This window comes from Oncorhynchus mykiss, chromosome 12 (assembly GCF_057628025.1).
Source record: "Oncorhynchus mykiss isolate SJ-2025 chromosome 12, ASM5762802v1, whole genome shotgun sequence".
Lineage (NCBI taxonomy): Eukaryota > Metazoa > Chordata > Actinopteri > Salmoniformes > Salmonidae > Oncorhynchus > Oncorhynchus mykiss.
This window is the reverse complement of record NC_143033.1, coordinates 64336440-64360566: the sequence shown is the minus strand read 5'-3', so window position 1 is coordinate 64360566 and position 24127 is coordinate 64336440. Positions and strand designations below refer to the sequence as shown.

At 40.1% G+C, this 24127-nt stretch overlaps 2 protein-coding genes across 25 annotated transcripts in view; both read left to right on the top strand.

Moving 5' to 3' along the window:
• cln3 (CLN3 lysosomal/endosomal transmembrane protein, battenin) overlaps nucleotides 1-14711 on the top strand; it is a 175591-nt gene extending 160880 nt beyond the window's left edge. For 7 of the 24 annotated variants that reach the window (XM_021626061.3, XM_090192950.1, XM_090192955.1 and 4 more), the window contains 9 exons: nucleotides 1108-1180; nucleotides 1331-1474; nucleotides 2624-2769; nucleotides 2955-3007; nucleotides 3316-3384; nucleotides 3542-3597; nucleotides 6613-6706; nucleotides 13720-13860; nucleotides 14014-14711. In XM_021626061.3, the coding sequence (XP_021481736.1) occupies nucleotides 1108-1180; nucleotides 1331-1474; nucleotides 2624-2769; nucleotides 2955-3007; nucleotides 3316-3384; nucleotides 3542-3597; nucleotides 6613-6706; nucleotides 13720-13860; nucleotides 14014-14130 (893 nt within the window). In that variant the 3' untranslated portion in view covers nucleotides 14131-14711. Of the gene's footprint in view, nucleotides 1-419; nucleotides 518-1107; nucleotides 1181-1330; nucleotides 1475-2623; nucleotides 2770-2900; nucleotides 3008-3315; nucleotides 3385-3541; nucleotides 3598-6612; nucleotides 6707-13686; nucleotides 13861-14013 lie in introns of those variants that run through there. The other 17 variants (XM_090192943.1, XM_090192947.1, XM_090192939.1 and 14 more) reach the window with 8 other exon arrangements.
• Nucleotides 14712-21541: 6830 nt separating this feature from the next.
• Nucleotides 21542-23188, top strand: pp4c (Serine/threonine-protein phosphatase 4 catalytic subunit). The gene is given in 4 exon segments (NM_001165130.1): nucleotides 21542-21611; nucleotides 22073-22354; nucleotides 22439-22490; nucleotides 22785-23188. Coding segments are annotated over 3 exon segments (168 nt in total). The 5' UTR covers nucleotides 21542-21611; nucleotides 22073-22244; the 3' UTR covers nucleotides 22791-23188.
• The last annotated feature ends 939 nt before the right edge of the window (nucleotides 23189-24127 follow it).

Sequence of the window (24127 nt, the reverse complement as noted above, 5' to 3'; positions counted from 1 at the left end):
GAAGCATTTATAAGTATTCTTCAAGAATCCATGGCTATATACTGTATATAGTTTAAAAATAATGTACCAATCCCAGATAGACCCTTTCAACTCACAAGAAAGGCAGAACTTACAGTGACTTCAGAAAGTATTCACACCCCTTTTCCATTTTGTTGTATTACAGCCTGAATTTAAAATGTATTGAATTGAGAATTTGTCACTGGCCTACAAACAATACCCTAAAATGTCAAAGTGGAATTATGTTCATTACAAATTAGAAGCTGAAATGTCATGAGTCAATAAGTATTCAACCCATTTGTTATGGCAAGTTCAGGAGGAAACATTTGCTTAACAAGTTACATGGGCTCACTCTATGTGCAATAATAGTGTTTAACATGATTTTTTAATGACTACCTCGTCTCTGTACCCCACACATACAGATAATTGTAAGATCCCTCAGTCAAGCAGTGAATTACAACCACAAAGACCAGGGAGATTTTCCAATGCCTCGCAAAGAAGGGGACCTATTGGTAGATAGGTAAAAAAAGAAGCAGACATTGAATATCCCTTTGAGCATGGTGATGTTATTCATTACACTTTGGATGGTGTATCAATACACCCAGTCACTACAAACATAGGAAGAATGTCTATCTCAGTTGCCAGAGAAGAAGGAAACAGCTCAGGGATTTTACCATTAGGCCAATTGTGACTTTTTTTTAAACAGTTAAAGCGTTTAATGGCTGACATAGTGGAAAACCGAGAATGGATCAACAACATTGTAGTTATTCCACAATACTAACCTAATTGACAGAGTGAAAAGAAGGAAGCCTTCTTTGGAACTTTGGATGGTGTATCAATACACCCAGTCACTACTAAAAACATGTTTTCAGTTTGTCATTATGGGGTATTACTTATTTTATTTAATCCATTTTGAATTCAGGCTGTAACAACAAAATGTGGAATATTCAAGGGAAATTAATACTTTCATAAGGCACTGTATTACAATTGTTTCACCCTTACTCGATATACTGTGAGACGGTATTTTAACCATTTTTGAAACCCTATTATTATGTGTATCGTATTAGAGTACATATTTGCATCCATATTAAAGTACTGTGTATCTTTTAGGTGTGATCTTTGCCAGTGTGAGCGCTGGACTGGGAGAGCTCTCCTTCCTCTCTCTCACTGTCTTCTTTAGCAGGTAGACTATCTCCCTGATTTACTAACAGTTCTGTAAGTTGTTTACTTTGCAGCTCTTTTTTTTTACATAAAAGGTATTCTCACTCAAACCCCTCTCAATAGTTTTTTTCCGACACTCTCACCCCGTGTCTCTTTCTATCCGCCTTCTTAGAGATGTGTTGGGGGGCTGGGGCTCGGGCACCGGTGGAGCAGGTGTGGCCGGGGCTCTGCTGTACTCTGGTCTCACGCAGGCTGGCCTCTCACCCAGGAACACGCTGCTCATCATGCTGGTCGTCCCTGTAGCCATGGTGATCAGGTCAGTCCCAGGGGTGAATGTAAGGTAGTTCGGTACGGCGTACTGGCAAAATAAATAGTGGGGGTACGCTGTACCAGAAACATGAGCCTATCACAATAATTCAAGCAAATGTAAATGAAACTTTAGGCTTTTATGCCATTATTTATCATTACCGTACGTCAGAGGCATGAAACATTTGCGAATGGTGGTATAACCTACGCTCAAAACTGCAATGTGGTTCAACGAGAACACTAACATTTTGCCAAGGCAGAGATGAGTGGCTGAGACGCGCGAGGACAGCAGTGGGTGCATCAATTCTCCAAATGTCATTACATTTTTTGAGCGTTTTGTGTAACCGATGTCTCTTTCCATTCACCAGTTTGGAGGCTGGAAATATGTTGTGAGTGGATGAGCGTGTGTCGGTAGTCTAGTAAAGGAGCCCTTTTAAGTGATAGTTTGACAAGCGCATGCACACACAGGAGGTCCCATACCGGGAAGAAATGAGTTCTATACTGAACAAAAATATAAACGCAACATGTAAAGTGTTGGTCCTATGTTTCATGAGCTGAAATAAAAGATCCCAGACATTTTCCATACGCACAAAAAGCTTATTTCTCTAAAAGGTTGTGCACAATTTGCCAGTACGTCCAACCAGCCTCACAACCGCCGACAATGTGTAACCATGCCAGCCATTGCCCAGGACCTCCACATCCGGCTTTTTCACCTGCGGGATCTTCTGATTCTGAGACTAGCCACCCGGGCAGCTGATGAATCTGAGGAGTATTTATGTCTGTAATAAAGCCATTTTGTGGGGAAAAACACGTTCTGATTGGGTGGGCCTTGCTTCCATGTGGGTGGCCCTCCCAGGCCCACCTATGGCTTCACCCCTGCCCAGTCAGGTGAAATCCATAGATTAGGGCCTTATGAATTTATTTCAATTGACTGATTTCCTTATATGGACAATAACTCAGTAAAATTGTTGAAATTGCATGTTGCGTTTATATTTTTGTTCGGTATGCTTTCACCCCTGATCGGTCCCATAAACAATGTGGATGTGATAAGTTAATGTGTTGTTAGGTGAGTGGGAAAGGATTACTCTCCTTTTCTGTCAGTTTATCTGAACCCTTCACCCCCTTTTTGACTCTTCCTTTTCCCCCACTTTCCCCTCAGCTATTTTTTCCTGCTAGTCTTCCCCCCATCCTTCCCACAGTGGAAGTGCAGGGAGGTGGAGTCTGTGAGGGGCAGAGACTCACAGAGCAGGCAGCCCCTATTGGATGACACTGATGAAGAGGAGGAGCGGGAGAAAGGTGCTGAAGGTGTGTTTACCTTACCACATGCTGACATGATAAAGAATTTTGAGGAAAGTGATGTGTGGTAATATGGATGTTTAACACAATATATTTTTAAGTAATGAAATATTACATTTTAATTGTAAAATATTTTGTAGGACATTGATTAACCAAACAGCCCATCTTCACTTCCTTCCTTCTGAATATAATAGAAGACAAGGTCACTGGACCACTGACATGTATTGAGAAACTACACATCACTAAAGTGAGTTTGAAGTCACTTTAGAAAAGTGGACTTGGTCTGTACCATTTTCAGATTAAAAAGTTATATACGCTCTCAAAGTTGGCCCAGACCAGGGTAAGCCAGGCCAAAATCTCATAAATATCATTTTTTCCCAGTCAATATAAACTCAATTCCCCAATGTGATAGACACAGAACAGTTTTACTTTAATTTCATTTTCACATGTGCTAAATAATCAGTTTAACCCTGGCCTAGTAAGTTTTACTCAGTCTTGATGTGCTCCATATGTTATTGCCAATCTGCTAATATCAATTCTACCGCCTCCCCTCAGGGTCTGCTGAGGTTTGTGGTTCCGTTAGGAGTTGTCTACTTCGCGGAGTACTTCATCAACCAGGGCCTGGTGAGTAAGGCCTCTGTCGCCCCTTGGCAGTTTATAGTGTCACTGCAATTAGTTGATATTCTCACCATCACTTCCATTCTCATTGTATAGTATGGATGACCCCCAACTTCTTGTTACAGTTTGAACTCATTTCCTAATTTTTCTACTTTCTTTACAGTTGGAACTCCTATATTTCCCAAACTTCTATCTCTCCCATGCAGAGCAGTATCGCTGGTCAGTACCATTCAGAATATATACAGTTGAAGTTGGAAGTTTACATGCGCTTAGGTTGGAGTCATTAAAACTCATTTTTCAACCACTCCACAAATTTCTTGTTACAAACTATAGTTTTGGCAAGTCGGTTAGGACATCTACTTTGTGCATGACACAAGTAATTTTTCCAACAATTGTTTACATACAGATTATTTCACTTAGTCACTGTATCACATTTCCAGTGGGTCAGAAGTTTACATACACTAAGTTGACTGTGCCTTTAAACAGCTCGGAAAATTCCAGAAAATGTCATCATTTGAGTCAGTTGGAGGTGTACATGTGGATGTATTTCAAGGCCTACCTTCAAACTCAGTGCCTCTTTGCTTGACATCATGGGAAAATCAAAAGAAATCAGCCAAGACCTCAGAAGAAATTGTCCACAAGTCTACAAGTCTGGTTCATCCTTGGAAGCAATTTCCAAACGCCTGAAGGGAACACGTTCATCTGTACAAGCAATAGTACGCAAGTATGAACACCATGGGACCACACAGCCGTCATACCGCTCAGGAAGGAGACGCGTTCTGTCTCCTAGAGATGAACGTACTTTGGTGCGAAAAGTGCAAATCAATCCCAGAACAACAGCAAAGGACCTTGTTAAGATGCTGGAGGAAACGGGTACAAAATAATCTATATCCACAGTAAAACGAGTCCTATATCGACATAACCTGAAAGGCCGCTCAGCAAGGAATAAAAAAGCCAGACTACGGTTTGCAACTGCTCATGGGGACGAAGATTGTACTTTTTGGAGAAATGTCCTCTGGTCTGATGAAACAAAAATATAACTGTTTGGCCATAATGACCATCGATACGTTTGGAGGAGAAAGGGGGAGGCTTGCAAGCAAAAGAACACCATCCCAACCGTGAAGCACGGGGGTGGCAGCATCATGTTGTGGGGGTGCTTTGCTTCTGGAGGGACTGGTGCACTTCACAAAAAAATGTTCCTCTGTCATGATGACATCTATATGGATATTTCGAAGCAACATTTCAAGACATCATTCAGGAAGTTAAAGCTTGGATGCAAATGGATCTTCCAAATGGACAATGACCCCAAGCATACTTCCAAAGTTTTGGCAAAATGGCTTAACCTTTCTAGGGCAGGCTAGCGGAACCCCCTCGACAACATTCTGCTGAAAAGGCAGTGTGCAAAATTCAAAAATATTTTTTTGAAAAATGTAACTTTCACACATTAACAAGTCCAATACAACAAATCAAAGAAGCTTCTTGTTAATCTACCCATCGTGTCTGATTTCAAAAAGGCTTTACAGCGAAAGCACAACATATGATTGTTAGTGCATAGCCAAGTAAAAAAAAACACAGCCATTTTTCCAGCCAAAGATAGGAGTCACAAAAAGCAGAAATATAGATAAAATTAATCACTAACCTTTGATCTTCATCATAGGACATCATGTTACACAATACATATATGTTTTGTTCAATAATGTGCATATTTATATCCAAAAATCTCAGTTTACATTGGCGCGTTACGTGAAGTAATGTTTTGATTCCAAAACATCCGGTGATTTTGCAGAAGTACTCAATAAACATTGATAAAAGATAGTGTTACTCACAGAATTAAAGATAGACATATCCTTAATGCAACCGCTGTGTCAGATTTTTTTTAAACTTTATGGAAAAAGCATAATCTGAGTACGGCGCTCAGTGCCCAATCCAGCCAAAGAAATATCCGCCATGTTGGAGTCAACAGAAGTTAGAAATAACATTATAAATATTCACTTACCTTTGATGATCTTCATCAGAAGGCACTCCCAGGAATCCCAGTTCAACAATAAATGACTGATTTGTTCCATGAAGTACATTATTTATGTCCAAATAGAGACTTGTTGTTAGCATATTCAACCCAGTAATCCATCTTCATGAGGCACGAGCACTACGTCCAGACAAAAACTCGAAAGGTTACGTTACAGGTCGTATGAAACATGTCAAACGAAGTATAGAATCAATCTTTAGGATGTTTTTAACATAAATCTTTATTAATGTTCCAACTGGAGAATTCCTTTGTCTGTAGAAAAGCAATGGAACGCGAGGTAACTCTCACATGAACGCGAAGTCACAAGCCCATGGCACTCTGCCACACACCTGGCTCATTCCCCTCTCATTCAGCCCCCCTTCACAGTAGAAGCCTCAAACAAGGTTCTAAAGACTGTTGATATCTAGTGGAAGCCTTAGGAAGTGCAAAATGACCCCACAGACACTGTATATTGGAAAAACTACAAACCTCAGATTTCCCACTTCCTGGTTGGATTTTTCCCAGGTTTTTGCCTGCCATAGGAGTTCTACTCAAACAGTTTTAGAAACTTCAGAGTGTTTTCTATCCAATACTAATAATAATATGCATATATTAACATCTGGGACAGAGTAGGAGGCAGTTCACTCTGGGCACGCTATTCATCCAAAAGTGAAAATGCCCCCTATCCCAAAAATGTTAAGGACAACAAAGTCGAGGTATTGGAGTGGCCATCACAAATCCCTGACCTCAACCCTATAGAAAATGTGTGGGCAGAACTGAAGAACCGTGTGCGAGCAAGGAGACCTACAAACCTGACTCAGTTACACCAGCTCTGTCAGGAGGACAGATTCACCCAACTTATTGTGGGAAGCTTATGGAAGGCTACCCAAAACATTTGACCCAAGTTAAACAATTTAAAGGCAATACTGCCAAATACTAATTGAGTATATATAAACTTCTGACTCACTGGGAATGTGATGAAAGAAATAAAAGTTGAAATAAATCACTGTACTATTATTCTGACATTTCACATTCTTAAAATAAAGTGGTGATCCTAACTGACCTAAAACAGGGAATTTTTACTAGGATTAAATGTCAGGAATGATGAAAATCTGAGTTAAAATGTATTTGGCTAAGGTGAATGTAAACTTCTCTGATTAAGTGGTGTAAAGCTATTAACTCACATTCTTTGTGTGTGTGTGTGTGTGTGTGTGTGTGTTTGTGTTCAGGTACCAGACACTGTACCAGGTGGGGGTGTTGGTCTCGCGATCCTCTCTCTGCTGTGTGAAGTTCAGGAGAATCTGGGCTCTCTCTCTGCTTCAGGTGAGTGAACAATAGATGATATACAGTACCTGTCAGAAGTTTGGACACCTACTCATTCCAGGGTTTTTCTTTTCTTTTTACTATTTAGAATTATAGTGAAGAGATCAAAACTATAAAATAACACATGGAATCATGTAGTAAACAAAAGTGTTACACAAATATAGATTTATATTTGAGAATCTTCTAAGTAGCCACCTTGATGACAGCTTTGCACACTCGTAGCATTCTCTGAACTAGCTTCACCTGGAATGATTTTCCAACAGTCTTGAAGTAGTTCCCACATATACTGAGCACTTGTTGGCTGCTTTTCCTTCACTCTGAGGTCCAACTCATCCCAAACCATCTCAATTGGGTTGAGGTCGGGTGATTGTGGAGGCCAGATCATCTGATGCAGCACTCCATCACTCTCCTTCTTGGTCAAATAGCCCTTGAAAAATGACAGTCCCAAACCAGATGGAATGGCGTATCGCTGCAGAATGCCGTTTTAGCCATGCTGGTTAAGTGTGCCTTGAATTCTAAATAAATCAGTGTCACCAGCAAGCGGTGATGAAATTGTCGGTCATTACATTTTATCAGCCGGTAACTGTTATGCAAATAACTGCCTGTCTCACTGTAATATTCCTTTTAAATAACAAAACATTTAGCATCTTTGGGCTTCCACGCATAGCCTACAAGCAACTCTGATGCAGATCTTTGGAACATCTGCATTTTAAAAAGTCTAATAAATCCATTTAATATAGCCTACACCATCACAATAAATTAATTATTTTAAGTAGATCTAAAGAACCATTATATGAAGAAAATGTAACCTATACCGAAGAACAGAACAGCATATTTTGAGTTGTCCTCATGTTAGGCCCTGATCTGGCTCTGCCATATGGCTGTGGGCTACACTAATTATTTTTACAGGATTTTCTTAGAATTCCGTGGCATTATTTGATAGGAAGAAGAATATAATAGAAAGGATATTGACTTCAGAGGGTGTGCCCACAAATGGCTATTCTGTGTTGTGGTTAACAAAGTGATCATTTGAAACAGGTCCTTCTATATGCTGAATATGTAGTTATGTATGCAACTTTAGTTGTGCGACTAATGATGATTTGAAAAGAGTTGGATGAAAGGCATGCGCTCTGCTGTTTCTTGCTCAGGTTGCACACACTTCATCAGTCTCTCATCCACAATTTGACAAGTACTTGATAATATTCTCAACTATCTGACTATTCTCAATGTAATCTGGTGTTTACATATTTGTGCATTTTTTTTATTTTTAGAATGGCCCACACAAAAAAAAATCAGTAGCCTGCACTCAAATAGAAAGAACGTTACGTGCGATTTAATTTTTTGTATATGCCAGGTAGGCTACACTGGTCATAAAGAGGATTAATGTGCTTAATTTTAAGAATTGAGCAATAAATATAGCATCACAAGAAAGCTGGGATCCTCTTTTAAATGGTGGCCAGTCAAAACTCTGTTCACACGCCATAGCGCAATGACTGGGCTTATAAGAACACGGTTCACCAAGTTCTGTTGGCTATGGGCTCTCCAACCCTGTTCCAGGGGTCCTAGGCTTATAGGCTACGCTTTGAGTAATTTGGCCATGATACAAACTGTGATACAAACCTTATCAAAACGTATAGGCTTATGAGCTGAAAAAGTTTTAAAATAATGCATGTGCTGTTTTTCTTTAGACTGCACACACTGGGCATCATTCACAAGTGATAATATTCTCACCCATTAGACTATTCTCAATTTAATGTTGTCTTTACATACTAAATAATATACTGAACAAAAATAAACACAAAATGAAACAATTTCTAAGATTTACAGTTCAGTTCATGTAAGGAAATCCGTCAATTGATATGAGTTCACATGACTGAGAATACAGATACCTTTAAAAAAAAGAGGCTGGATCAGAAAGCCAGTCAGTATCTGGTGTGACCACCATTTGCCTCATGCAGCGCGACACATCTACTTTGCATAGAGTCAATCAGGCTGTTGATTGTGGCCTGTGGAATGATGTCCAACTCCTCGTCAATGGCAGTGCAAAGTTGTTTGATATTGGCGGGGACTGGAACACGCTGTCGTACACGTCAATCCAGAGCATCCCAAACATGCTCTACGGGTAACATGTCTGACTATGCAGGCCACGGAAGAACTGGGATATTTTCAGCTTACAGTAATTGTGTACAGATCCTTGCGGCATGGAGCCGTGCACGACAATGGGCCTCAGGATCTCGTCACGGTATCTCTGTGCATTCAAATTGCCATCGATAAAATGCAATTGTATTTGTTGTCCGTAGCTTATGCCTCCCCATACCATAACCCCACCATGGGGCACTCTGTTCACAACGTTGATATCAGTAAACCGCTCGCCCACACGATGCCATACACATGGACTGCGGTTGTGAGGTCGGTTGGACGTATTGCCAAATTCTCTAAAACAATGGAGGTGGCTTATGGTACAGAAATTAACATTTAAATTATTTGACAACCGCTCTGGTGAACATTCCTGCAGTCATCATGCCAATTACATTCTCCCTAAAAATTTGAGACATGTGGCAACTGGCTCTAACCAGAATAGAAAGAGTGGGAGGCCCCGGTGCCCAACTGATCAAGAGGACAAGTACATTTAGTGTCTAGTTTGAGAAAGAAGCCTCACAAGTCCTGAACTGGCAGCTTCATTAAATAGTACCCGCAAAACACCAGTCTCAACGTCAACAGTGAAAAGGCGACTCCGGGATGCTGGCCTTCTAGGCCATTTTTATTTGGTACTATGCCTTAAATGTATTCACACCCTTTCGATTTTTCTACATTTTTATTGTGTTACAGCCTGAATTTAAAATGGATTCAATTGAGATTGTCACTGGCCTTCACACAATACCCCATAATGTAAAAATTGAATTATGTTTAGAAATTTTTACAAATTAATTAAAAGCTGAAATGTCTTGAGTTAAGTATTCAACCCATTTGGAAGCATAGATAAGTTCAGAAGTAAACATTTGCTGAACAAGTCACACAAGTTGTATGGACTCACTCTGTGTACAATAAGTGTTTAACGACTACCTCATCTCTGTACCCCACACATACAGACAATTGTAAGATCCCTCAGTCAAGCAGTGAATTTCAAACAGATTTAACCACAAAGGTTTTCCAATGCCAAGGCAGCAGCTAATGGGGATCCATAATAAATACAAATTATGTTCTAACTTCTAAAAGTAACTGTATCCACTGGCAAATTGGGAGAGAGTGAGGTGATTGCCGTGTAAGATCCAACATAATATTTTGCGGCAGTGTTGCCTGTCAGCATTAATCATCTCTGATTGAGAGATTCAAGGAGCTATCATCGTTAAGTAACAGATGCAAAGCATTGAATTTACATTCATGCACTTCTAAATTAAATTTCTATCTTTGCCAAGAAGCATTTAACTGCAGGGTACACCCACATATGGAGGAGTGTGCTTACCTGATTTTAGGAGTTGGGGTCAATTTAATCGTAAAACGATTCCTCAGTGTTAAATACAGTGTGTGAACAGACAATGTATAAATTGATGGTTCAGATTACGGGATGCCAAAGTCATGTTTTTCAATGTTCTGTTCCAGTTAAAGGGTTGTTCCGAATTCAATTTGATCTATGGACCATTTTTTTTATGACTAGCTCAGAATGAGCTTTCCAAAAGTTTTCTATATTATAGAGATCAGTCCTTTTCAGGAGCCCAGATCATTTATTTATAAATCCCAGCATTGGATGGTTCGGTAGTTGGGTTTCCCAGGGGACTCCATAGGCCAGCAAAGCTGAACTAAATTGTAAATATAGAAAAAAGATTTGCTTGGTATGTACAGTGCCTTGCGAAAGTATTCGGCCCCCTTGAACTTTGCGACCTTTTGCCACATTTCAGGCTTCAAACATGAAGATATAAAACTGTATTTTTTTGTGAAGAATCAACAACAAGTGGGACACAATCATGAAGTGGAACGACATTTATTGGATATTTCAAACTTTTTTAACAAATCAAAAACTGAAAAATTGGGCGTGCAAAATTATTCAGCCCCTTTACTTTCAGTGCAGCAAACTCTCTCCAGAAGTTCAGTGAGGATCTTTGAATGATCCAATGTTGACCTAAATGACTGATGATAAATACAATCCACCTGTGTGTAATCAAGTCTCCGTATAAATGCACCTGCACTGTGATAGTCTCAGAGGTCCGTTAAAAGCGCAGAGAGCATCAGGAAGAACAAGGAACACACCAGGCAGGTCCGAGATACTGTTGTGAAGAAGTTTAAAGCCGGATTTGGATACAAAAATATTTCCCAAGCTTTAAACATCCCAAGGAGCACTGTGCAAGCGATAATATTGAAATGGAAGGAGTATCAGACCACTGCAAATCTACCAAGACTTGGCCGTCCCTCTAAACTTTCAGCTCATACAAGGAGAAGACTGATCAGAGATGCAGCCAAGAGGCCCATGATCACTCTGGATGAACTGCAGAGATCTACAGCTGAGGTGGGAGACTCTGTCCATAGGACAACAATCAGTCGTATATTGCACAAATCTGGCCTTTATGGAAGAGTGGCAAGAAGAAAGCCATTTCTTAAAGATATCCATAAAAGGTGTCATTTAAAGTTTGCCACAAGCCACCTGGGAGACACACCAAACATGTGGAAGAAGGTGCTCTGGTCAGATGAAACCAAAATTGAACTTTTTGGCAACAATGCAAAACGTTATGTTTGGCGTAAAAGCAACACAGCTCATCACCCTGAACACACCATGCCCACTGTCAAACATGGTGGTGGCAGCATCATGGTTTGGGCCTGCTTTTCTTCAGCAGGGACAGGGAAGTTGGTTAAAATTGATGGGAAGATGGATGGAGCCAAATACAGGACCATTCTGGAAGAAAACCTGATGGAGTCTGCAAAAGACCTGAGACTGGGACGGAGATTTGTCTTCCAACAAGACAATGATCCAAAACATAAAGCAAAATCTACAATGGAATGGTTCAAAAATAAACATATCCAGGTGTTAGAATGGCCAAGTCAAAGTCCAGACCTGAATCCAATCGAGAATCTGTGGAAAGAACTGAAAACTGCTGTTCACAAATGCTCTCCATCCAACCTCACTGAGCTCGAGCTGTTTTGCAAGGAGGAATGGGAAAAAATGTCAGTCTCTCGATGTGCAAAACTGATAGAGACATACCCCAAGCGACTTACAGCTGTAATCGCAGCAAAAGGTGACGCTACAAAGTATTAACTTAAGGGGGCTGAATAATTTTGCACGCCCAATTTTTCAGTTTTTGATTTGTTAAAAAAGTTTGAAATATCCAATAAATGTCGTTCCACTTCATGATTGTGTCCCACTTGTTGTTGATTCTTCACAAAAAATACAGTTTTATATCTTTATGTTTGAAGCCTGAAATGTGGCAAAAGGTCGCAAAGTTCAAGGGGGCCGAATACTTTCGCAAGGCACTGTATCTGTCTTTCAATTCTTGGAATGTTCACGAACCATTACTATCCATGACATCAGCAAGGGTATGGATTTCACATTTGGACCATTGGGAGGGATGCAAAAGGCCACCCTCCAGATCACAAGGCATTATTGTGAAATATTGGAGTATAGGCATGTCATTTTGAATCCCAGTTATATCGATTTTCAATTTGACACCATATAGAAATTGTGTGATCAATAAAGGACCAAAGCGTAGTTTACATTTGTTTAAGGGTTATATCAGTGAAGACCACCTCTTCCAGGGCAATAGGAGACACCATATTTCACTCTATACTCCGCAACGGGGCAGAAGATTCATGTCTAAACCAATTTAGGATGGAACGAAATGCTAGTGCCTGGAAATACAATTTAAAGTTCGGTACGGATAGTCCTCCTACGTCTTTCCCTCTTAGTTTTTTTCATTTGATCCGGGCTCGCTTATCCTGCCATATATATTTAGAAACTGCATTATGATTTTATCCAAATAGCCAGAAGGGGAAGCATTGAACTCAGCCATGGAAATATATTCATTTGGACAGATATGCCATTTAAAGCTACTGAGATATTAGTCAGTCTCATCTCACTGTCAGAGCAGCTCACAGACTACTGCACCTGTACTTAGCCCACCTATAATTTAGCCCAAACAACTACCTCTTTCCCAACTGTATTTAATTAATTAATTAATTTATTTAGCTCCTTTGCACTCCATTATTTTTATTTCTACTTTGCACATTCTTCCACTGCAAATCTACCATTCCAGTGTTTTACTTGCTATATTGTATTTACTTTGCCACCATGGCCTTTTTTTGCCTTTACCTCCCTTATCTCACCTCATTTGCTCACATCGTATATTGTTTATACTGTATTATTGAATGTATGTTTGTTTTACTCCATGTGTAACTTTGTGTCGTTGTATGTGTCGAACTGCTTTGCTTTATCTTGGCCAGGTCGCAGTTGTAAATGAGAACTTGTTCTCAACTTGCCTACCTGGTTAAATAAAGGTGAAATAAAAACATTTAGTGTTTGATTAGATTTTTGGAATGCATTTGCATTGAAATAGAGGGACAATAGAGCGCTGAGTACCAGGTCATTAGCGACTGGCTGTTAGCAAGTTTGGTAGGCTACTAATGACCATCGGCAACATCAGAGTGCAGTTTTGGAGAAGCATAGTTACCGTGACTCAACTGTCATGTGGAATTTGACTGCGGTCATGACTCGTGATTGCAGGTGTGGTGGTAATACGGTCAGCGTAACAGACCTAGTGGTGGAGCTATAACTTTCTCTGATCTTTCTCTCTCTCCACCTGGCTTTATATTTTCTTCTTCCTCCCCTCTATCTCCCCCACCATCCCCACCACTACCTTTTGTACCCTTATTCATAAAGCGTCTCAGTGTAGGCGTGTTGATCTAGGATCGGGTCCCCCCTGTCCATGTCATTTTATCGTCCTAGATCAGCACTCCTACTCTAAGATGCTTTGTGAATACGGGCCCTGGTCCCTCAGTGTGTGAACGCGGTGTTGCTCTGTCTCCCTCAGTGTGTGAACGCGGTGTTGCTGTTATTGTCGGTGTACTACCAGTTCCTGCCCAGTGCATGGCTGGTGTTTGTGATAGTCCTCTACGAGGGGTTGCTGGGAGGAGCTGCATACGTCAACACATTCTACTTCATCAGCAAGGAGGTCAGTCACCAGTGTGTGTGTGTGTTTGTTTGTCAGCCTGCATATAAGGTTGTGTTTATGTCAATATGTAACATTAGCTGGAGGGTCAGCCATCGGACATGTTTTTGTGTGTTTGCGTGCCACACCCCTTACCTTTCCCCTCTCTCCCTGCAGACTGGAGACAGACAGAGGGAGTTTGCCATGGTGGCAGCCAGTGTAGGAGACAGTCTGGGCATCGCCGTCTCCGGCCTCATAGCTTTCCCAGTCCACAGATACTTCTGCTCACTATGAGAGATAGTAGAGGGAGAAAGACTGGTGGGAAGTGCAAAAGAGGTAGTATCATGTTTTGAAGTGCTTGGTATTTCCTTGGAGGTCTGAAGAAGAGACTCTCTACAGCTGGGGTGGATGGAAATTGCTGATAATTATTGTTATGCTTAAATTAGAGGTCTGTTCAGACATCTTCCTGCACCTTAGCAACCTTGCTGGGTGTGTGGTAGATTCCTCCATTTACTTAGAAATCACATTGTTACGACTGGTACAAGTTTCATATCACTAGCCAACTAACTTCAATATTTCTGCCATCACCAAGGACATTTGTCAATGTGCCTTTGATAATTATCAGGATTGTATGTTTTAATATATTTATCTTTTCACTACATTCCAATGTCTAGTATCCTGCTAATATTTTTTTTAAATGTAACCACTAACTTTTTCTTTGCTGCTATTGTTGAGTTACTGTTATAAAATTGTGAATGCTCTAACTTAGCTCTGCTTACAGTGTTTACATGTGGTGGGCTTGTATGATCAATGTTCAACTTTTGAAAAATGACCTGAGATTCTACAAGTGATTAAAAAAAAAATAAGATTTTGAATCAAATGTGTGGTTTATTGTTCTGTAGGCCTATTTTGTTTTTAAATAAGATAAATTCCATAATTAAAGCTAGAATCCTTAGTTGCTACATCCATTTTGACTTTTAAATTAATTATACAATTGAAGTCAGAAGTTTGCATACACCTTAACCAAATACATTTTAACTCAATTTTTCACAATTCCTGACATTTATTTCCTTGTAAAAAATGCCTTGTCTTAGGTCAGTTAGGTTCACCACTTCATTTTAAGAATGTGAAATGTCAGAATAATAGTAGAGAATTATTTATTTAAGCTTTTATTTCTTTCATCACATTCCCAGTGGGTCAGAAGTTTACATACACTCAATTAGTATTTGGCAGTATTGCCTTTAAATTGTTTAACTTGGGTCAAATGTTTTGGGTAGCCTTCCACAAGCTTCCCACAATAAGTTGGGTCAAATGTTTTGGGTAGCCTTCCACAAGCTTCCCACAATAAGTTGGGTGAATTTTGGCCCATTCCTCCTGACAGAGCTGGTGTAACTGAGTCAGGTTTGTAAGAGCTCCTTGCTCGCACACGCTTTTTCAGTTCTGCCCACACATTTTCTATAGGATTGAGGTCAGGGCTTTGTGATGGCCACTCCAATACCTCGACTTTGTTGTCCTTAAGCCATTTTGCTTTGGAAGTATGCTTGGGGTCATTGTCCATTTGGAAGACCCATTTGTGACCAAGCTTTAACTTCCTGACTGATGTCTTGAGATGTTGCTTCAATATATCCAGATCATTTTCCTCCCTCATGATGCCATCTATTTTGTGAAGTGCACCAGTCCCTCCTGCAGCAAAGCACCCCCACAACATGATGCTGCCACCCTGTGCTTCACGGTTGGGATGGTGTTCTTCTGCTTGCAAACCTCCCCCTTTTTCCTCCAAACATAACGATGGTCATTATGGCCAAACAGTTCTATTTTTGTTTCATCAGACCAGAGGACATTTCTCCAAAACGTACAATCTTCGTCCCCATGTATAGTTTCAACAAGTCTGGATTTTTTATGGCGGTTTTGGAGCAGTGGCTTCTCCCTTGCTGAGCGGCCTTTCAGGTTATGTCGATAAGGGACTTGTTTTACTGTGGATATAGATACCTTTGTACCTGTTTCCTCCAGCATCTTCACAAGATCCTTTGCTTTTTCTTTTGATTCTCCCATGATGTCAAGAAAAGAGGCACTGAGTTTGAAGGTAGGCCTTGAAATACATCCACAGGTACACCTCCAATTGACTCAAATGTTGTCAATTATCCTATCAGAAGCTTCTAAGGCCATGACATTTTCTAGAATTTTCCAAGCTGTTTAAAGGCACAGTCAATTTACCCACTGGAATTGTGATACAGTGAAATAATCTGTAAACAATTGTTGGAAAAATGTCTTGTGTCATGCACAAAGTAGATGTCCTAACCGACTTGCCAAAACTATAGTTTAACAAGAATTTTGTGGGGTGGTTGAAAAATGGGATTTAATGACTCCAACCTGTGTGTAAACTTCCGACTTCAACTGTTTATACCCCTTGATTATTGAATAATATAACTTATAAATGCCACATGAGCTAAGTTCAACTGTCGTACCAATTCAGAACCCAAACTATAGGCTTGTTTACTCCCGATGTTTAAAAACAATGTAAATGTAAACAACCATTTCATAGCCTCAAAACATGGTTAAAACGATCATTTTGATATCGTGGATAGTTGGGTGTCTAAATCTGAGCGTGGTTACATTTCTCCAGGCCACTTTGTTATTGTTTCAATTAAGTAATCTAACTTTAAACAGACACAATGTGGATCGACGTCCACTTCGGTTTGCAAATTACATTCAGAGGTACTAAAGTAATCTCAGCCAGGGTTTCCCCTCCCATTTCATGACTAAGAAATGTGCTTCCCCGACATCGGAAGTTGACTGGTTCCCAAACTGTGGGTCGAACCAGCCCAACTGGGTCGTGGGATGACCAAAGATTTACAGTGCATTTGGAAAGTATTCAGACCCCTTGACTTTTTCCACATTTTCTTACGTTACAGCCTAATTCTAAAATGTATGAAATAGTTTTTTTACCTCAACCCATACACACAATACCTCAATTTAATACATACAAAAAAAAAATATATATATATATATATATATACATTAGTTAAGTATTCAGACCCTTTTCTGAGTACCTTGTTGAAGCACCTTTGGCAGCGATTACAGCCTCGAGTCTTCTTGGGTATGACTCTACAAGCTTGGCACACCTGTATTTGGGGAGTTTCTCCCATTCTCTGCAGATCCTCTCAAGCTCCGTCAGGTTGGATGGGGAGCGCTGCACAGCCATTTTCAGGTCTCTCCAGAGATGTTTGATTGGATTCAAATCCGGGCCATGGCTGGGCCAGTCAAGAACATTCAGAGACTTGTCCTGAAGCCACTCTTGCGTTGTCTTGGCTGTGTGCTTAGAGTCATTGTCCTGTTGGAAGGTCAACCTTCGCCCCGGTCTGAGATTCTGAATGCTCTGGAGAAGGTTTTCATTAAGGATCTCTCTGTACTTTGCTCCGTTCATCTTTCCCTCGACCCTGACTAGTTTCCCTGTCCCTGCCGCTGAAAAACTATCCCCCACAGCATGATGCTGCCACCATGCTTCACCGAAGGGATGGTGCCAGGTTTCCTCCAGACGTGACGCTTGGCATTCAGGCCAAAGAGTTTAGTCTTGGTTTCATCAGACCAGAGATTCTTGTTTCTCATGGTCTGAAAGTCCTTTAGGTGCCTTTTGGCAAACGTTAAGCCGGCTGTCATATGCCTTTTACTGAGGAGTGGCTTCTGTGTGGCCACTCTACCATAAAGGCCTGATTGGTGGGGTGCTGCAGAGATACAGTGCCTTGCGAAAGTATTCGCCCCCCTTGAACTTTGCAAACTTTTGCCACATTTCAGGCTTCAAACATAAAGATATAAAACTGTATTTTCCCACAACAAGTGGGACACAATCATGAAGTGGAATGACATTTATTGGATATTTCAAACTTTTTTAACAAATCAAAAACTGAAAAATAGGGCGTGCAAAATTATTCAGCCCCTTTACTTTCTGTGCAGCAAACTCTCTCCAGAAGTTCAGTGAGGATCTCTGAATGATCCAATGTTGACCTAAATGACTAATGATGATAAATACAATCCACCTGTGTGTAATCAAGTCTCTGTATAAATGCACCTGCACTGTGATAGTCTCAGAGGTCCGTTAAAAGCGCAGAGAGCATCATGAAGAACAAGGAACGCACCAGGCAGGTCCGAGATACTGTTGTGAAGAAGTTTAAAGCCGGATTTGGATACAAAAAGATTTCCCAAGCTTTAAACATCCCAAGGAGCACTGTGCAAGCGATAATATTGAAATGGAAGGAGTATCAGACCACTGCAAATCTACCAAGACCTGGCCGTCCCTCTAAACTTTCAGCTCATACAAGGAGAAGACTGATCAGAGATGCAGCCAAGAGGCCCATGATCACTCTGGATGAACTGCAGAGATCTACAGCTGAGGTGGGAGACTCTGTCCATAGGACAACAATCAGTTGTATATTGCACAAATCTGGCCTTTATGGAAAAGTGGCAAGAAGAAAGCCATTTCTTAAAGATATCTATAAAAAGTGTTGTTTAAAGTTTGCCACAAGCCACCTGGGAGACACACCAAACATGTGGAAGAAGGTGCCCTGGTCAGATGAAACCAAAATTGAACTTTTTGGCAACAATGCAAAACGTTATGTTTGGCGTAAAAGCAACACACCATCCCCACTGTCAAACATGGTGGTGGCAGCATCATGGTTTGGGCCTGCTTTTCTTCAGCAGGGACAGGGAAGATGGTTAAAATTGATGGGAAGATGGATGGAGCCAAATACAGGACCATTCTGGAAGAAAACCTGATGGAGTCTGCAAAAGACCTGAGACTGGGATGGAGATTTGTCTTCCAACAAGACAATGATCCAAAACATAAAGCAAAATCTACAATGGAATGGTTCAAAAATAAACATATCCAGGTGTTAGAATGGCCAAGTCAAAGTTCAGACCTGAATCCAATCGAGAATCTGTGGAAAGAACTGAAAACTGCTGTTCACAAATGCTCTCCATCCAACCTCACTGAGTTCGAGCTGTTTTGCAAGGAGGAATGGGAAAATATTTCAGTCTCTCGATGTGCAAAACTGATAGAGACATACCCCAAGCGACTTACAGCTGTAATAGCAGCAAAAGGTGGCGCTACAAAGTATTAACTTAAGGGGGCTGAATAATTTTGCACGCCCAATCTTTCAGTTTTTGATTTGTTAAAAAAGTTTGAAATATCCAATAAATGTCGTTCCACTTCATGATTGTGTCCCACTTGTTGTTGATTCTTCACAAAAAAATACAGTTTTATATCTTTATGTTTGAAGCCTTAAATGTGGCAAAAGGTCGCAAAGTTCAAGGGGGCCGAATACTTTCGCAAGACACTGTAGTTGTCCTTCAGGAAGGTTTTCCCATCTCCACAGAAGAACTCTGGAGCTCTGTCAGAGTGACCATTGGGTTCTTGGTCACCTCCCTGACCAAGGCCCTTCTCCCTTGCTTGCACAGTTTGGCCGGGCAGACAGTCTTGGTGGGTCCAAACATCCATTTAAGAATGAATGAGGCCACTGTGTTCTTGAAGACCTTCAATGTGTCAGACATTTATTGGTACCCTTCCCCAGATCTGTGCCTCAACACGATCCTATCTGAGCTCTACGGACAATTCCGTTGACCTCATGGCTTCGTTTTTCCTCTGACATGCACTGTCAACTGTGGGACCTTATATAGACAGGTGTGAGCCTTTCCAAATCATGTCCAAATTTACCACAGGTGGACTCCAATCAAGTTGTAGAAACACCTCAAGGAGGACAAATGGAAACCGGATGCACCTGAGAGAAAATGTTGAATCTCTTAGAAAAGGGTCTGAATACTTGTAAATAAGGTATTTTCGTTTTTTGTTGTTAATGCATTGATATAATTTCACTTTGTCATTATGGTGTATTGTGTGTAGATAAGGATTTATTTTTATTTGATACATTTTAGAATAAGGCTATAAAGTAACAACATTTGGAAAAAGGGAAGGGTCTGAATACTTTCCGAATGCACTATATATATATATATATATATATATACACACACACACACACCATCCATACATACATACATACATACACACTAGATGGCGAACAGGGGGCTCTGCCACTGCGCCTCCATGTTGGCACTCCCCCACAATGTAAAAAAATATTTTGGAAGCTATAGAAATGTATGTCTACATTTGTTTGTTCCACTTTTATTATATTACAGACATCTTAATGCATTCTTTTAAATAATACACTGAACAAAAATATAAACGTGACATGTAAAAGTGTTTCATGAGCTGAAATAAAAGATTCCAGAAATGTTCCATATGCACAAAAAGCTTATTTCTCTCAAATTACTGTTAGTGAGCATTTCTCATTTGCCAAGATAATCCATCCACCTGACAGGTGTGGCATATCAAGAAGCTGATTCAACAGCACGATCATTACACAGGTGCACCTTGTGCTGGGAACAATAAAATGCCACTAAAATGTGCAGTTTTGTCACACAACACAATGCCACAGAGCTGTTGCCAGAAAATATGTTAATTTCTCTACCATAAGCTGCCTCCAATATCATTTTAGAGAATTTGGCAGTACGTCCAACCGGCTTCACAACCGCATACCACTTGAATGGCGTTGTGTGGGGGCGAGTGGTTTGCTGATGTCAACGTTGTGAAGAAAGTGCTCCGTGGTGGTGGGGTTGTGGTATGAGCAGGTATAAGCTACGGATAACAAACACAATAACATTTTATCGAGATGGGATTCTGAGGCCCATTGTCATGCACGGCCCCAAGGATCTGTACACAATTCCTGGAAGCTGAAAATGTCCCAGTTCTTCCATGGCCTGCATACTCACATACTCACCCATTGAGCATGTTTGTGATGCTCTGGATCGACGTGTATGACAGCGTCTTCCAGTTCCTGCCAATATCCAGCAACTTTGCACATCCATTGAAGAGGAGTCGGACAACATTCCACAGGCCACAATCAGCAGCCAGATCAACTCTATGCGAAGGAGATGTGTCACGCTGCATGAGGACAATGGTGGTCACACCAGATACTGACTGGATTTTTTTATGGTATCTGTGACCAACAGATGCATATCTGTCTGTATTCCCAGTCGTTAAATCCATAGATTAGGGTCTAATTTATTTATTTCAGTGGACTGATTTCCTTGCATGAACTGTAACTCAGTAAAATATTTTAAATTGTTGCATGTTAAATTTATATTTTATTATGTGTGCTAAACAAAAAAACTAAATATATATAAATTTTCCTTAAAGTTTATATATATTTTGAAGTACTAATGTTAGTGTCTGCACTACAACAACAAAAAATGCTTAAATACATGTAACATTGTCCTCACAACATTCAATTTAAATTCCGTAGAATTCCATCAATTCCTTCTGGGGAGTGCCAATGGCTTCAAAGCCTCTCATTGGCCAATACATAGAAAATGCAATCGGGGGTCCATATACATCAATGGGGGTGAAATTGTTTGTGGATAGCAAATAAATATTGTTATTATTTGACATTTTCAGATGGGAAAAACTATTTCAGTGGCAACTTAAACGACTAAAACCAAATAGAAAGTATGTAGAAATTTTGCTTAAAAACTGAAAAATTCCCCTCCCGTTTCATGACTGCGAAATGCGCGTTCCCGACAGCGGAAGTTGCAGACAGAGCCCGTCCGGCTGTGGTTTGGTGAACCGGTGAAAAAAGATAACCGTGGTGGAGCGGAAAAATTGCTTTTACGTGGAATAAAACAGCTATATGTATGTATCTCGAGTTCTTCTTCCCCAATATTCAAAGGTATTTATGTTAGTTTTGGATTACGCCGTTTCGACTAGAACACATTGGTAACAGCTAGCTAGCAAGCTAAATTAGCTAGCTAAGCAACGTTAGCATTTCGTAAGTACCTGATAAACAGGCCAAGATTGTTAGCTAATCCTAACAACGCAGTTCTCTTTTCTACCACAAACGATCTGAGTATTACATATGAATACAAATATAGCCATAATACCAACCTTAATGAAAAGACCAACCAACTAGCAGACTGAGGTAACGTTACCAATTAACTAACGTTATTATGTTAATGTTTAACTCACTTCATGCTAACTAACTCGCAAACTTCGCTAGTAACGCTAACTATTACGCTAGTTGGTTTATTGGGGTTTACACTATTTGAAGCCCTCACATTGAACAGGACAGACATATAACAATGTCTACATGTTACCATGCTATAAAAAATGTATTTTCTTACTCTTCCATAGATCCCTCTATCTGCCGCTCTCTCTTTGTGACTATAACTGCCTGAACAGCGAGTGTGTGTGTGTTCCGGACCAGGGTGACTGTGTGTGAAGAATACACTCTGTGTTTGCGAGGCCCTGTAGGTGACTCCTCCAGACCCCAGAGTGAGGATTGTGTGTGAGCCTCTCGCTCCATATGTGTGTGACAATGGGGGACATCAGTGATCTGGACAGACAGATAGAACAACTTAGGCGTTGTGAACTTATCAAGGAAAATGAAGTCAAAGCACTGTGTGCCAAGGCCAGGTAATTAAACACAAAGACCATATTACTATAACATTTATGATACTATCTAAATCTTCATCACTATCTTCATCGTTTGTGTTACAGGGAGATTCTGGTAGAGGAGAGTAACGTACAGAGGGTGGATTCTCCCGTTACTGTGAGTATTTTCAGAATAGAAGACACCTTGGTTACTTCGTAGATCTGCCTAGACTGCCATTATTTGCACTTCCCAATCTGAGCCCTCGTGTTATGTGTAATGTTGGATGGCTGAATACATTAAGGGAGAATGGAAACACTAGGCTTTAGAACCCCAGTTAACTGTAAAGTCTAGTTCATACTTGGTCTACATGTTTGTAGGCAATTAGAATGCGACCAGTGTCACTGGTCAAAACAACATTTGATTTATACTCAGGTGGAATGTCTGTAGACCGTCACTTTCCTTGTCGCACAGACGTGAAAAAAGTTTACTTCTCTGCGACTCGCAGTGTCCGTTGATGTGGTTACCGTACTGTCACAGCAACCAGACCAAATCCTCCTTTGATGATGATGCTGTTCTAAAAATTCTCAGAATGACCAACTTTTATTTTGTCACACTATGGCACTAAGCTATTTTCTGTAAGCTCGCAATTACCTTGTAAATAATTAGGTTGGTTTACTTTCCTGTAATAATGGATCACAAGTAACTAAAGTTTAGACGTTGTCAGCTATACTCTGGTCATTATTTGAACTGGCTAGACAACGAACCAAAACATTGTTTAGAAAATAGCTTTTTAGTTGCCTGGCTTGCTAGGTTGACATTTACTGAATTCATTTTTTTAAACGGATGGGTTTTATTGGTGATAAAATAAAGTATGCTATTTGGAGCACTGGGGTGCTGATGTCATGCAGAGACTGTTTTGTTTATACTTTTTCATAAGTGTAACGTTTGATGTCGGACGACGATAGAATGTTCATGATGTCGCTAAGACAATTGTCTGCAGACATGTCGATAGACAGACTGTAAACCTGACTTAATTGTAAATCGCCATATTGGCATTGTTGCATCATCGGTTGGAGAGTTTTGAAATTCCTGAATTTACTGAGATCTTGCATACCTAAATGAGCTATACTTTGCTGTTGTCAAACCATTATGAAAACATGATACATATTTTGAAAGCTGAGAAAGAGCCCTTTCAAATGATATGACGTAAATCAAATGGTAATCAGTCAAGAAAAAACACCTGTGAAAATGTGCCATACACTTTTTTTTCTCCAAACAACTGCAATTTACACTTCCTAATGAAGATAGAGAAACACTTAGAATATATTGAGTCTTCCTTGTCTTGTAAAGATTGACTGATATCAGAATAGTAATACCTTTTAACTGTGAATGAGTTACAGCTGTTTTAAAGACCCGTGGTATTTTTGTAGAATTTTATGGAATGTTCTGCAATCAGACACTTTCTTATTTGGATAGCATAGTAAATGCATATATGCACCAAAACATATTACAACTGTCATTTAGTCTTACATTTGATAAGGAAAGACTTTATATTACTTAAGGGAATACATGATCTCATTCCACCCTGAAAACAAAGTGCAAGTTACATCATGCTATACTAACCATAACATTATATACAACTTTCATCTTTGGGATATTGTCATCAAAATTTTACTGGAATTACAAAATATAAGAATGAAGCATATAATAACAATTTGCTTTTACAACTTAAATTTCTTCTTACAAACGTTCTACTAGGCATATAGCCTAACACACGAAGAGTCAAAAAGGGAACAAATGAAAAGCATGCAAGA